This window comes from Capra hircus, chromosome 16 (assembly GCF_001704415.2).
Source record: "Capra hircus breed San Clemente chromosome 16, ASM170441v1, whole genome shotgun sequence".
NCBI lineage: Eukaryota > Metazoa > Chordata > Mammalia > Artiodactyla > Bovidae > Capra > Capra hircus.
Window position 1 is genome coordinate 4,011,365 of NC_030823.1, and position 15,837 is coordinate 4,027,201.

The 15,837-nt window shown below is 44.9% G+C and overlaps 1 protein-coding gene and 1 pseudogene across 1 annotated transcript; both read left to right on the forward strand.

Annotated features, from left to right (window-relative positions):
- IL20 (interleukin 20) lies at positions 3,293-6,520 on the forward strand. Its single transcript, XM_005690444.2, has 5 exons — positions 3,293-3,459; positions 3,746-3,811; positions 3,922-4,074; positions 4,766-4,840; positions 6,216-6,520. Exons 1-5 carry the CDS (start codon positions 3,304-3,306, stop codon positions 6,291-6,293), a joined length of 528 nt encoding a protein of 175 aa, XP_005690501.1. The 5' UTR covers positions 3,293-3,303; the 3' UTR covers positions 6,294-6,520.
- On the forward strand, positions 13,685-15,057 carry LOC102184643 (annotated as a pseudogene).

Genomic DNA, 15,837 nt, shown 5'->3' on the forward strand with positions numbered 1-15,837 from the left:
GATGGATTAGTCCTTGTCACAGAGGGCAACATTAGATTCTCACATGCCAAAGAAAAATCTGCTATTGGAAATCAGAGAAGAGAGAGATTGCTTTGGGCCAAAGTAGTTTAGGAATAAAGCATTGGGGTCCACTCTTCAGTGATGAATGGAGGGAAAATAGGGTAGCCATTTTTGAAGAGAAATGGTGGGGAAAGCAAGGGCAACAGAAAATAGGGGGAGTGAGTCTACAGTGTTTGGGTTAGGGAGCAACCTGGTTAGGACGCCTGGGTGTAGAGGAGGGGAAAGCACCTCTTGGAATTCTCTTTCAGTTCTGTAATTCAGGGATCTTTTCTGTCCTGATTACCATTTTACCTTCCTTTTGGGAGGGAACCAGAAAGAAAGAGATTTCCTTTAACTAATAACTATAACAAGTAATCCCCAAGAAGTGCTTCTTCGCGGAGGAAGGTGTTGAGGTAATCCAGCCTGCAATTAAACTGCCTCAGGCTGGGAGGAAGTACAGTGTCACCAGAGAAATTCCAAGGGAGTTTTAGCCCTCACCTGCTGGAGCTGACTTCCTTCATGTGACTTATAGATATATAATTGGAAGCCTCTTAGCTTGAGACAGACTCCTAGGAGATTGCAGACAGCAGCCCTTCCTGAACTCAGGTAAGAGAGCGCCCTCTCTCTACACAGTTCACATGGTTCCGGAGGTAAGTCCAGTTCTCCCAATCATCTACCCAGGTGTGTCCAGGGCCATGTCTAAAGGAGTCCTTTTCATTAGGACAAAATATCCTGGAGGATAGAGAGTTGTCATGTTTATCTTTGTACTCCAGTATCTAGTATGACATTCAAGATAGCGGGTACTTAATACATGCTGATCAAATTGTTGAACTGAATATATATTTACCACACACCTACTATGTTCAAGGCAACCAACATCATTCTCTATTTGAATGATTTGATTCAAATCTTTTTGAAAAGAATTGATCACTCACTAGGTGCTATGTCCACAAATCATGCATCATTTGTTTAAATGTCTAAACAAATTTCTGAGGTAAATTGAATTATTACTATTTTGGGGCTAAGAAAAGAAAACTCAAAGAGGTGAGTTAACTAGTCCAAGGTCACATAGATGGAGAGTCCCAGGTTTACCTGTGACATTTCCAGTGAAAGCCCGATGCCCTGGACGCCCATGTCTTGGGAAAACTGGGATAACCTACATCGATGGAGATTTGTAGAGCACACATTTGGACTGTTTCTAACCCAGAGTTCTCATTGATACTTTGGGGTTTAGTTTATCCCCTTTTCCTGTATGTGGCAGTATCCCAAGTGAACGTGAAGTAAATTATACCAAGCCTATTGCTTGGCACATAGGAGAATATCAGTAAGCAGTAATGATTATTAGTGCTGTGCCAAGCCACACTGGAGCCTAATGTAAAGGGGAAAGATGTACACCCCTATACATATGCTTTTTTTATTTTGTGTATGTTATTTTTTCAAGATATTAAGGTAGTGGAAAATTATTGAAAATTTGAAAAGTAATTGTATTACAACTCACATTATTTTTAAGCTTAAATATGTTATTTATGTCCCAAACACAATTTATTATAATTTTACTTTTCTGATTTTAAGGGAAGAAACTCATCACTGATATTTTCATCATATATTTCTGGGAAAAATTAATCACCATTGATACACAGAAACATATTTACAGATATAGATACATAGATAGATATAGATGGATGATAAATGTATATAAATGGCTCGATAGATCATATATAGATAGATATGAATGCTTCCCTGTTTAGCTCAGCTGGTAAAGAATTCGTCTGCAATGCAGGAGACCCCAGTTCAATTCCTGGGTCGGGAAGATCCCCTGGAGATGGGGTAGGCTATACCTCCTCCAGTATTCTTGAGCTTCACTGGTGGCTCCGTCAGTAAAGAATCTGCCTGTGATGCAGGAGGCCCCGGTTTGATCCCTGGGTTGGAAAGATGCCCTGGAGGAGGGCATGGCAACCCACTGCAGTATTCTTGCCTGGAGAATCCCCATGGACAGAGGAGCCTAGTGAGCTACAGTCCATCGGGTTGCAAAGAGTCAGACGTGCCTGAGACGAAGCACGGCACAGACAGGTATTAGTACTCATTTTCCCTGTTGTCCTGGATTCCAACATGGCTCGGCATGGCACTGTCAGATTCTGTCTTTATTTAAATTGTCGATCTTTGTTCACCATGGATTTTTTTTCATTAATTTTGCTACTGCATTAAAACATTCTTTATCTTGATTAAAGAGACTTTTGCCCCCTCAAGTTTTGTGCCTGAGATGAGTGTTTCACTCTACTCCTCCTAATCTCAGCCCATTATTATTTTATCTTAACACTCAGCAAGTACTATAAAATGCCCAGAGCAAGCTTCACCCCAAGAAGAAATGAGTTCCTTGCCGCCTTTTCCCTCTTTCTCTTGGGAACGCTTTCTTGATCTTGAACCTGAGTTACAAGGTTAGGAAAGCTTATACTCTTGGATTAGCCCCAGGTGTGCCTGACTACAGTCTTCCTACAGAGGGCACGGTGGAGTCCAGCCACCCTGGGAGGGCGGAGATGTGTTAGGTGGAATTAGGCTGATTGCCCATCAGAACTTGTCTTTCCCTGGTGGGATTATTATGAAATCATTGACTTTCTACCTGGCTTCTAGGCTGAAATAAATCTACCATCCCCAAACAATCAACTTGATCTCAGACAAATGTCCAGTAGAGCTAAATTTCTCTGCCCTGAGGATGGCCATAACAATCCAGACAATTTCCCTCAAATGCTTTTGGTGGCTCAGCAACAGCTTCTATGTGGTTGTTTTCCCCCAGTTCCTCTGTAGATCTAAGGGGAGGAGAAGGGTGAGTTACACTGGCGTTCTGGAAATGACTATATACGTCAATTCGCCAAAACAAGTTTTGACATTATCCCTGAGATGTCATCCTATGTCTACTCACTGCAAGTGCCTGCTGCCCCAGGCTTTACCTGCTGGGCAATGATGATGGGGCTGGGAGGGGAACAAAATAAAGGAACCAGGACCTGTAGCACCAACCCATAAGCAGGCTCTGAGCAGGCACCTGAAGGCGTCTCTTCTGGGAGGCTCACAGTCTTAGTAAGTTGAATGAATGGGCCAGACCATCTGAAGTCAGATGAAGCTATTCAGTTTCTCAAGGGGCATGGGGGATGGGAGAGAGAAGTCCTCAGTGGTGGCATTGGCTTATTAAGGGATGGGATGGGGAAATCGGTAAGTCACGCTTTTCCCTTTGAATTCTTAGCTCCTGTGGTCTCCAGATTCTGGCACAAGATGAGAGGTTCTGGTCTTCCCCTCTGTCTTCTTTCTGTGTTTTATCTCTTCTGGACACCTTCTGCTGGGCTGAAAACACTGCATTTGGGAAGCTGTGTGATCACCACTAATCTTCAGGGAATTCGAAGTGGATTTTCAGAGATTCGGGACAGTGTGGTATGTGAGGGAGGCACCCTACCCTTCATCTTGTGACTGCCTCCCCACTTTTCTACTTGTTTTCATCTGTCCTCCAGCAGGGTGGTTACAAAAAGAAGCAGGTTGGGGGCTCCTTACCAGGAGGATATGTTCCCAGGAAATATCTATAGTTCATAATGTAAAAGTGTTTTTGGAGAGGGACTCTGCCCACTGGGCCATGGCATGGAGTGGATGGGAGATCTTGATGTCTAGGATCCTGGCGGGAGTCACTGACTTGTACTTTCTTACCTTGCCCTTTTCTGTTTAGCAAGCCAAAGATGAAATCATTGACATCAGAATCTTGAGGAAGACTCAGTTTTTGCAAGGCACAAAGGTATGTGTTTGGTCCATATGAATTCTGGGAGGAAATATGAGTTGGGGACATCTTCATTGACCTTGTCCCTGGACACCCTGCCCTTACCAACACACCAGTCTTCTTTGTAGCCTGCAGATCAGTGCTGCCTCCTTCATCATATACTGAGACTTTACCTGGACAGGGTATTCAAAAACTATCAACCCCCTGACCACCATATCTTTCGGAAGGTCAGCCGTCTTGCCAACTCTCTTCTCACCATCAAGAAGGACCTCCGGCTCTGTGTGAGTATGGGTCTTGGGTAAAAGGATCCACCTCAGCACATAACTTAGCAATCAGGCTCATCTTAGACCCATTTAATGGATGGAAAAACTGAGTTCGAGAGTTCTAAAATAATCTGTGTTGAGCTATGTGACTAGGTAATAAGAACTCAGTTATATTGACTTTTGGATACATGTTCTATGCAAAATGTCTAAAGAACTATAAAGTGCTGGCTCTTTGATGTCACTGATAATCATCATTATATATGAATGAAATTATGGTTCTTCTGTGGGTTATCCTATGATGATCCTATGATCATCCTATGAACATCCTATGATGTTTCATCCTGAGTCCAGGCAGCTAATTAGCAGACCACCAGATTCAATCTCAAGATAGGACCTCAGAATCCAATTTGCTCTTCCCATGATGCTCTCTGGGAGGGAACTAGATTAGAACAGGGGTGCAGGCCGGAAGGGATATGGCGCTCACAAACTCCTTCAATGCTGCCTGTTTCTGAACAGAAGCAATGAGCTCTATATTTGAGCCTAAAACGCTGGCTTCCTTTTCTAGCTGATGTGCACTTTAGTTATCCCAAATAAAGAGATATGAAAAGATTTCTATAGGTGGAAAGAGCAGAACTCCTATCTACCTCATGTCAATGGCAGAAAATTGCAATCTTTAATAACATCTCTCATTCTTTGGTATTCTTTTCAGCATGCCCATATGTCATGCCCTTGTGGGGAAGAAGCAAAGGAGAAATACAGCCAGATTCTGAGTCATTTTGAAGAGGTATATGCAATTTTGGCCTTGGTTGGGATGAGTGTGTTTTTAGAACTGAGATCATAGATGGGTGGGATGGATATTCATACTCAAAGAAATCCTATAGCCCTCAGGTTAGTGGCCCTCTGAGCGCATGTAGACTATCCATCTGCAGGCTTTAGAAGGGTGCTGTCTCTGGAAGACACTCTAGGAATCAAGAAGGGATAGCTGTGATTCCATCAAGTCACCCGAGACATCTGGACCTTTCAGTTGCACAGATAAGAGGCATTAGTTTTCCACATTCACACACATACGTGTGCATGCTAAGTCGCTTCAGTCGTGTCCGACTCTTTGCAACCCCGTGGACTGCAGCCCGCCAGGCTCCTCTGTCCACGGGATTCTCCAGGCAAGGATACCTGAGTGGGTTGCCAAGCCCTCCTCCAGGGGGTCTTTCTGACCCAGGGATGGAACCCTCATCTCCTGTGTCTCCTGCATTGCAGGCAGAATCTTTACTGCTGGGCCACCGGGGAAGCCTTCACACACATATACATGCCTTCAAAAACAGGCATTCGCCATTTCACACATGCCGTTGCCATGCTCTTTCTCACCTCAAAGCCTTCGCACCTCTGTCAGGAAGACTGGAGTTCGCTTGCCTCACGCTCTGCTCATCCTTTAAGACGCAGCCTAGGCATCACTTCCGGGAAGGCACTGGCTACTTCTCTGAGACTTCAGTGTCTCTCTGTTGTCCTGAGGGGACCCCGGCAGTTATTCACCACACGGCATTTTAATTGCCTGCTTCTGCTTGTCTCCTTTACATGACTGTAAATTCCCTGTGGGTAGTGATGGTGTCATTTATCCCTGAATCCCTAGCCAGTCCAGTGCTTAGCACAGTAAATATTTGTTCAGTGGGAGGATGCACAGTAGGCAATCCCTAAACACACAAACACACGCACACACAGAAACACATATCTTTCTTTTAAAAGCAGCTTTACTCTTTGTATTTCAAGAAGCTTGGGTTGTAGTCCCAATTCTGCTACTCTTCTGGGCCTTAGTTTTCCTATGTAAGACTAGTGTGACTGCTGCTGCTGCTGCTAAGTCGCTTCAGTCATGTCCGACTTTTAGCGACCCCCATAGACGGCAGCCCACCAGGCTCTGCCGTCCATGGCATTTTCCAGGCAAGGGTACTGGAATGGGTTGCCATTGCCTTCTCTGCTAGTGTGACTAGACTCCCTGATTTTCCCTCTTGTGAGATCTTGAGGTTCCATAATGTCTTTCAAGCTCTTCATTTTGAAAATATGCTCCATTTATAATCCCTGACAGACCTACCAGTGAAAGGAGAGGATTAAACTTGGAGCCCACGTTGTCTCTTTATGAGTTGCTCACCTCTTTACTTTGTGTCTTCCAGCTTCCACCTCAGGCAGCGGCGGTGAAGGCTTTGGGGGAGCTAGACATTCTCTTGCGATGGATGGAAGAGGTGGACTAGGATGAAAGTGATGCTGCTGAGAGTATTCTGGGCTCAGCCCTCAGGACCCATGGAAGCATGACCCTGAACCGCTGTCTGTTTGTTGTGTAATTTAGTGCTGGTCACCATGTCCATTATTTATTTATTATTTGTTTCCTTATTGTGGCTATTAGTGTTTCTACTCTTAATTAAAGAAACACAATGCCAGAGAATGTTCAAACTACTGCACAATTGCTTTCTTCTCACGTTAGCAAAGTAATGCGCAAAATTCTCCAAGCCAGTCTTCAACAGTACATGAATCAAGAACTTCCAGATGTTCAAGCTGGATTTAGTAAAGGCAGAGGAACCATATATCAAATTGTCAACATCCTCTGGATCATCGAAAAAGCAAGAGAGTTTCAGAGAAACATCTACTTCTGCTTTATTGACTACGCTAAAGCCTTTGACCCTGTGGATCACAACAAACTGTGGAAAATTCTTAAAGAGATGGGAATACCAGACCACCTTACCTGCCTCTTGAGAAATCTGTATGCAGGCCAAGAAGCAACAGTTAGAACTGGACATGGAACAACAGACTGGTTCCAAATACGAAAGAAGTATGTCAAGGTTGTATATTGTCATCCTGTTTATTTAACTTATTTGCAGAGTTTATCATGTGAAATGCCAGGCTGGCTGAACCACAGCTGGAATCAAGATTGCTGGGAGAAATATCAATAACCTCAGATATGCAGATGACACCACTCTTATGGCAAAAAGTGAAGAAGAACTAAAGAGCCTCTTGATGAAAGTGAAAGAAGTGAGTGAAAACATTGGCTTAAAATTCAACATTCAGAAAACTAAGATCACGGCATCCAGTGCCATCACTTCATGGCAAATAGATGGGAAACAATGGAAACAGCAAGAGACTTTAGTTCTGGGGCTCCAAAATCACTGCAATGGCACCCTGCTCCAGTACCCTTGCCTGGAAAATCCCAAGGACGGAGAAGCCTGGTGGGCTGCTGTCCATGGGGTCGCTAAGAGTGGGACACGACTGAGCGACTTCACTCTCACTTTTCACTTTCATGCATTGGAGAAGGAAATGGCAACCCACTCCAGTGTTCTTGCCTGGAGAATCCCAGGGATGGCAGAGCCTGGTGGGCTGCCGTCTATGAGGTTGCACAGAGTCAGACATGACTGAAGCGACTTAGCAAAATCACTGCAGATGGTGACTGCAGCCTTGAAATTAAAAGACACTTACTTCTTGGAAGAAAAGCTATGACCAACCTAGACAGCATATTAAAAAGCAGAGACATTACTTTGCCAACAAAGGTCTACATAGTCAAAGCTATGGCTTTTCCAGTAGTCATGTATGGATGTGAGAGTTGGACTATTAAGAAAGCTGAGCATTGAAGAATTGATGCTTTTGAACTGTGGTGTTGGAGAAGACTTTTGAAAGTCCTTTGGACTGCAAGGAGATGCAACCAGTCTATTCCAAAGGAATAGATAAGGAATATATAGGAATAGATCAGTTCTGAATACTCATTGGAAGGACTGATCCTGAAGCTGAAACTCCAGTACTTTGGCCACCTGATGGGACGAACTGACTCATTGGAAAAGACCCTGATGCTGGGAAAGACTGAAGGCAGGAAGGAGAAGGGAACGGCAGAGAATGAGATGGCTGGATGGCATCACTGGCTTGATGGACATGAGTTTGAGCAAGCTCAGGGAGTCGATGATAGACAGGGAAGCCTGGCGTGCTGCAGTCCATGGGCTCGCAGAGAGTCGGACGGGACTGTTTAGTCAGAGTGACTAAACAGAACTGAACTCTTAATCTGGATCATGGTTTTATAAGATTTTAGTAAGATCTTTTCTACTGTTGGTTGTATTTATTAATGTATTTATTTATTTATTTCTATTTAACTTATTTATTTTTATATTTGAAAATGAGACTTTTTAAAAACAATTCAGAGATTATATTTATAAGCTGACTAGAGCAGGTTTTTCATAGAGTGAACAAACTCTCTAAATTCTAGAGGAGTGGCTAGAATTTTATTAAATTAAGGACATGTTTACTGACCACCAGTGTTCTGTGAGATATTTAAAACTGAACTAATGGCTACTAAGTGTGGGTTGTGGAAGAAGGAATTTTGATGTAAAATTACAGGCTTGTGTTAAAATTACTGACCACTGCATTCAACTCCTAGACCCCAGACTTGTGTCTTCCAGCTATGGAAACCTATGTGGCCAGGATATTTTTTACAAATAAAGTTTTCTTTGTATAATATCTGCTTGGAGTTTGAGAATGCTTCAGGAGTGGAAACAATGGTTTCCACTGGGATTGAGCTTGAGTGGGATGGGTTTCTAAAGGGATGAGCTTGAGTCTCCTATGACCTAGGGACCTCTTACTCCTTTGGGGCAGGAAGTTGCCTGTGGGAACCTAGGCCTTCTCTCCGCTGCCAAATGCACCCCCATTCTGTCTCCTAATTCACCCACAGCTCTGATTCCTCCACATAAAGGGGCTGTGTGGGGATAAGGGGCATCAGCCCTCCCTGCTTCTTCCTCCTTGGCACTGAGCCGTCTTCTCTGTGCCCCTGCTTTCCCCCTCATTTCAGGCTCTCATACTTTTGTGTCAGAGGTCTTAATTGCAACACAAATTACAATAGGCAGGAGGTTCTATTATAAGGGTTAAGAACACATAGGTGCAAAGTGTCCTGTCTAGGGAGCTGCGTGTGCCCTCTTTGAAGGCCCTTCCATTTTGGATTCTGGCCAGCCCCACAGTCTAGGTTGTTCTTGGATCAAGTCTTTGTGTTTGGAACCAACTACTAAGTTGGTGTTCTCGGTCCAGCCCCTTTCATGCTGAGCTTCCCTGGGCTCGAAGGAGCCAAAACTTTGGCCTGGGCTGCTTGCCTCCTCCCTCTCCAGCTCATTCTGAGCTGCATCTCAGCTTAGCAGTTTACCTTGCCCAGCTTCAGAAATAGCAGACTAATGCTTCTGTAGTGAGCTTTCTTTGCTGTCTCTGCTCCCAGCCCTTATCCCAGGCCCTGATGAAACTTAAAGAACTTTATTTTTTCTCATTATTAAGTGACAACTACCCAGTGGAGAAAATTAGGAAAATACAAAGAAGTATAGAAAAGAAAATTAAAATCACTCATAATCTTATCACCCACAGATAATAAGTCTGAAATATTTAGGTATGTTTTTTCTACATCTTTTTTTATTGGATTCAAATCATGATTCACCTCTCAGTACCTGAGTGGTTTGGGATGTAAAACTTAACCTTCTTGGAATTTAATTTCTTCTTCTGGAAAACAAGTTGATAACATCAATGTTTCAGGGTGATGGAAGAAATGGTTCTTTATATTCTTTTAAAACAGGGCATTTTCTGCTTTTATTTTCCTCATTATGATCACCCTTCTATCAGAATTTCTTGTTGCCCCTCCCCTGGTTTCCCTGACCAGTCTGACAAACAACTCAGCTTTGGCTCTCAAGGAATAGTTGAGAAGGAGACTTCACTGAACTCAGTGTAAAATGAGAACCAATATCTCCAAGAGAGGGCTTCCCTGGTAGCTCAGATGGTAGAGTCTGCCTGCAGTGTTGGAGACCCAGGTTCAATTCCTGGGTCAGGAAGATCCCTTGGAGAAGGAAATTGCAAACCACTCCAGTATTCCTGCCTGGAGAATCCCATGGATGGAGGAGCCTGGTGGGCTCCAAACAGTTGGACATAACTGAGTGACTAACACTACGACCTCCAAGAGATACCTGATGGCAAAGAGGAGGCTAGTTTTATCTGCCAAGTTTGAGTCTTTCAGACGGGCATGTCTCAGGTTGACCTACAGAGCTGAGGATGAAGTTCCTCCATTTGTTTCCTGAGAAGCATTTCTGATTCTTCTGAAAGTCTCGGCCATGGGAAGCCTTGGTCTTTTGGAATTCCATGTTACCATGTGACCACTCCTTACCTGTCTATTCCTCTCCGCTGCAGGACCCATTTCCTCCTCTAAGTGATTTTTCTGGTCTCCGCTTGACCTATCACAGTGCCAACAATGGGGAATACAGCAGTGGAGAGTCAAGTCAGTTTGGGGACATGAAGGTGGGCTTTTAAGGGACAGACTCTAAAGAATAGTTTGCAATTGTCGCTTTCAATTCATTAAATTAAAATTAAACAATTAAAATCATTGCTGTCATGTATTAAGTACTTATGTGCCAGTCACTGTACTGGAACCTTCACATACATTATCTTATTTCATCCTTAAAACACTGTCTTATTTAATCCTTAAACCTGTGAGATAGGTTATTAATACCAGTTTGCAAGTGAAAACGTGTTCAAAGGTGATAAGTAATTTGTGTAAGGGCAGAACAAAGAGTTGAACACAGACACCCTGATACCACAGCCCTATATGGCTTCCCACTCTATACACCACTTCTTTCCCAACAGTGGCATCTTGTGTTCAGAAGCTCAGTAGTGAAGAATGATAAGTTTGGGCTTCATAGAGATATGAGTGAGAATACTGACTCAGAAATTCACTATCTTGGACAAGTGACATAGCTACCCTTAGTATTATCCTTAGTTTCTTTATCTGAAAAGTAGGATTATACCACTTATTAGGCTGGGTTGATGTGAAGAATAAACAAGACTGTCATATCTAACTTGTACAAGCACATCTTAAGTACCAGGTACTGTTCTAAGTGTGTTACAGGCGTCCATCCATTTAATTCACACAAGAGCATGATGAGATAGGAGCTGCTGTTATTCCCATTTTATGGATGAGGAAACTAAAGACCGGAAAGGTAAAATCTCTTGTTCAAGTTCACAGCAAATATTTCTGAAGGCAAACTATGAAGAGAGTCAGCAGTCTAGAGAACCAGGCATTTAACCACTTCGCTTTGCTAGCTGGTTGGAATGCCCAGTACATAGAGAGCTCTTGGTCAGTAGAGGTTCTGGCTGTAGCAGTGGTTCTGCCTGGAGAGGAAAGTGACAAGCCTTCCTTCCAAGCTATTAACTTCCTGGTGCCTCTTACCTCTATAACATCTTTATTGAACTTCATTTTTTCTAGGCATCTGAACCTTGTCTCCTCAATAAGCAGAATAAGTTCCTTTGGAAATCATAGGATTGACCTGTCAGCTCTGATTACTTTAAGCTCTTAGACCTTGGATTAAGAGTCTTAGAACCACTCTACTTCTCTGGGCCTCAGTTTCTTCTGAGAGAGTGCATATAAAGATGGGCAATGGCTAGACTATGTATAAAAGCAGACCTCTGATCCACAGTCTGCAGCACCCAGCCCAGGAAACCAACCCATTATCTGCAGTAAGCAGCCTACAGAGCTGGTCTGCTATCTGTAAGTTAGATTGATATGAACTCAGACCACAATCTCTAGCAACCAGCCCATGAAGGCAAACTATAACTCTTGTAGCCATTGGATCCAAACAGGACTTGATTAAAAACTGGCAACTTCCTCAATTTTTGTCCCTGTTTCTAACCTAGCATGAACCAGAAAAAGCCAAATAATGTGTCCTTAACCAATCACATAGGATGTTCTGCTTCTAGTTAGCCTACTGATGGCCCCTCATGCCAACAACCTTTAGTCAAGGCATACCTGACAAGTTCCTTGTTTTCTCCTGTAACGATTTCCCACTTCTGCAGGCTTTTGTTGTTCAGTTGCTCAGTTGTGTCCAACTCTTAGAGTCTCTGCTGAAACATGTCATGGTGGCTGACTCTCTTTCTAGAATAAGCTCTGAATAAATAGCTTTGCTTGTTCTCTTTTGGTTGGTCTTCATTTACTCCACACTGCAAAATTAAATGAAAGAGTTGGGACAGATGATTCTGAATTCTAGAAACTGGATGTGCTAAATCTGTCTCAGAAGATCAGATCTAGCTGCTGCTGCCTTCATGACTGGAAGGGGTTTGTATGGTTCCTGTGTCACCAGCTTTGGATTCAGAATTTGAGGTGAACCTATCAATTGGAAATATCCAGGTGATGTCAGTGAAACTGGACAAGGCTTCCCTCTGATGGAGGGGTTGGCTCAGAAGGCAGAGCGTCTTCTAAAGCTAGGAATGAGATCCAGCTGCAGGGTAACTCAAAGAATAAAAAAGTCTGCTGAACGTTTCATTTCTACCATGCCCTGGGATTTCCCCAACTTCTTATTTTCAAGGACTCAGGTCTTCTCCAACATGGTCCAGTGTAACTTTGTCTGACTGTTTCTCTTCCATACAGATGGAGAATGAATGGACCATTCCCCTGCAGGTCTGTTAAGTTCCTGCAGGACAGGACTATGTTAAAAAAGCCTACCTTATCTCAGCAGAGTACAAAATTACATTATTGATGAGGACTAAATTCAAAAGCAGGCGAATGGAATGTGTCTTTAAAAGTTAAAAAAAAAAAAAAGAGAAACTGCTTTTTCTATGTTTGTGGCCCTCAGTCAATTTTTTCATGAATTAACAGCCTTGGCTTTTGCTAGAAAATAGATAACCCACACTGCAGATTGGGCCTTGCCAACAGGAGGCAGCAGAACAACAATTGGTAGAAGAATGAACTAATAGAGCCACTCCTGATTCACTGGAAGATTGGGAGAGCAGGTGACACTCTGTCTGGTTCAGCCCAGCTGTCAGGAGCACAATGAGTCAGTTGCTTAACAGGAAGAAGGCAGGACTCAGAGGCCTGGAGGCAGAAAGCTGTGGATTACAACGAGAGTGCTAATACCTTTCAGAGTACATTCTTTGAACATTAGAGGTGGGAGAGGACTTACAGATCACTTTATAGGGTAGCCGGGGTTCAGAGAGGAAAGTAACTTGCCTAAGGTTACACAGAGAGTTATGGCAGAGTTGACATTAAAGCTCAGGTCCCTGTACTTCCAGGACCACTACATCTCAATTCAGTTAAAGAAGAAATAAAAATAACCCAGATTGGAAATGAAGTCAGCCTTTATGCATAGATGACAGGCCCATCTAGGGAGAAATATCCAACGGACTTACAACAAGCTAGTAGAATAAGAAAGTTTTGTTTGATAGCAGGAAACAAGGTAAGATCAGTTGTATTTCCATATACCAGCAACAATCAATTGGAACTTGAATTAAAAAAAATACTATTTACAATAGCATCAAAAAGTAGGAAATCCTTGAGGATAAATCAAGAACAAAAGATGTAGAAGGGGACCAAACTTTCCCTGCCTTCAGAGAGCTGTAGTACAGATAGGGGCTGAGAGGAGAGTGGCTGCCAACAGAGGGCGCAGGGCGGACGCACGGCCCACGCAGCTGTGGTGAAGATCCGCTTCCAACCCGTGGTGGCCCTCATCAAGGCCGGCAAGACTGACAAGGCTTCGGCCTTGGTCTCCGCCCTGGTGTCCGCCCCGGGCGCTGAGATCCTGCTGACCCTGGCTGAGGAGAAGCCCTTGGGAGGAGGGGCCCCTCACCATCCCTACAAGACGCGGGGGCTCTGTCCATGGGCATGGACCTGCCGCTCATGGGCCTGGTGTTCCCTTCCGTCCACATCTACAGATCCTTCTTTCTCATTCAGCTGGCCCGAGGCAATTTCTTCCCCTGTGGGGTCTTCTAGGAGGCCTCCCTGTCCTCCCAGGTCCGCACTCGCATGGAGCTGGAGGAGGACGGAAGATCTAACTGGAGGAGAGGAACCGTGGGGGCATCAACGTGCTTGTGCCCTGGTTTGGGGACATCCTCCGCGATTCCAGCAAGGGCTCACTGTCTATCATGACTTTCTCCCTAGACAGGAGCCACTTCATTGTTCAACACCAGCAACCTGCTGCCCCCTCGCAACTTCTGGGAGTTTCTGGTGAGGACGTGCAGAGGGGCACCTACCTCCCACAGACACACATCACCCCGGAGGAGATGGTGGTCACGGAGCACGTCAGCGACAAGAGGCCTCGGCCTCCTTCGCCTCCCACCTGTTTGCAGCGGGAAAGACACCTACCGGCAGTGGTGCCGGGTCACCCGGAAGCGGAAGTACAAACGGGGGCCAACAACAGCAACGGCCACCCGCCATTTTGAGAGCTCCTGGGTGCGGAGACGCCAGGGTGAGGGTGGTGTGAAACACGCCCTGGCCTCCAGGCTCGCCCCTACCCTCTCTCATTTTCTCTGGAGGCCGCTCCCTGGCTCTCCTTCCCCTCACTTAGCTCGTGCTTTGGACACCTTTCCCTAGATGGGACGTGTGTCCCTGTTTCTCTCCAGCCCTGCTTACCTCCCCGTGCCGCAGCTGTGATGTCTCAAGGCCACCATGTCCGCCGACCTCTCAGGCCTGGGGGGGGTGGGGGGGGGGGTGGGGGGGGCGCCCCAAGATGGTTCTGTGACCCTCATGAGGTCAGGTGACCGGGGTCCTGACTGGCAGCCAAAGGAGAAGGATTGGCCAGAAGGACCAGGCCTGGCCGGGTGTTGGGGTAGGGATGGGCTGTGGGTTCAGGGATGTCTGCACAGCTGGGAGAGTCCTGAAAGGCTCCTTGCCAAACACTTCCTCGTCAGTGCTGACTCCCAGGCCTGAGCTGAGGATGGAGGGAGGGAATGTGACCAGAAATGGCGCCCCCCACCCTCTCATCCAGAGCCCAGGGACGGTGGTTGTCCTGGGGATCTCTCCAGGACTCATGACAGTGCCTTCAGCCACCAGAGGGAGCCTGAGTTTGAGGGGTGGGATGAGTCTGTCAAGCACAATAAATTTCCCAGTGGAACCAAAGAAGGAAGGAGTCTGGGCAGGAAGGGCAGGAGCTCAAGGAAGATCCCCGAAGCCACAGTCACAGAGGAACAGCTTGGGGTGGAGCAGTTCTCTTTTCATCCTGTCTACTGGCAGCTGGGCGAGATGAGCAGTGAGGAGGGAGCGGGGTGTAGGTCCTGCTGAGGGGCTAGGGCTCCCTGCTTTCCAGCTCAGGGCTGTTTTGGAAGATACCTGGGGGAAGGAGAGGAAGAGCCATCTGGCACTTGTGCACCCAGCCTCCTCTTTGTTCTAAAATTCCGTCCCCCTCTGCTTTGAGCAATGCAGCATTATTTTCCTTTTCCCTCTCACTTTTGCATATTTTTACTGGTCATTTCACATATTAACCATTCTCAGTCCTGAGCCCTGAAGAGGAGGGCTCCCATTTCTCCTGTCAAGACTTCAGTGCTCTCTGGAGATGAAACTGTTAAATGTTTTGTATATTTTCTCAACCAGGTCTCTTTTCATAAGTGTTTGTAGGACAATAAAAACCTTTGACTTCTGGGAAAAAAAAAGAAGATGTAAAAGAGCTCTATGCTGAAAACTGTAAATCATTGCTGGCGAAATGAAAGATTATCTAAATAATGGAGGAATTTCCCTGATGGTCCACACACCCAGTGCAGGATACCTGGGATGGATCACTGGATCCCACATGCTGCAAGGAAGATCGAAGATTCCCTGTGCCACAACTAAGAGACCTGGCACAAGCAAATAAAGAAATATTTAAATATTTAAAAATAAATAATGGAGAGATATACCATATTCTTAGGTCTTGATAATTATTAAGATGCTAATTCTCCCCAAATTGATCTATATATTCAGTGCAATCAGTATAAAAATTTCAGTGGCCTTTTTTTAAAGGTAGAAACTGACAAGTTCACTTTAAAATCATATTAAAA

Bases quoted from the DNA above. Each gene is read 5' to 3' on its own strand.
- IL20 (XM_005690444.2), top strand. From the start codon at position 3,304: ATGAGAGGTTCTGGTCTTCCCCTCTGTCTTCTTTCTGTGTTTTATCTC. The intron at 3,460-3,745 runs GTATGTGAGGGA...TTTTCTGTTTAG, and splicing joins CAGAGATTCGGGACAGTGTG to CAAGCCAAAGATGAAATCAT. The intron at 4,075-4,765 runs GTGAGTATGGGT...TATTCTTTTCAG, and splicing joins AGAAGGACCTCCGGCTCTGT to CATGCCCATATGTCATGCCC.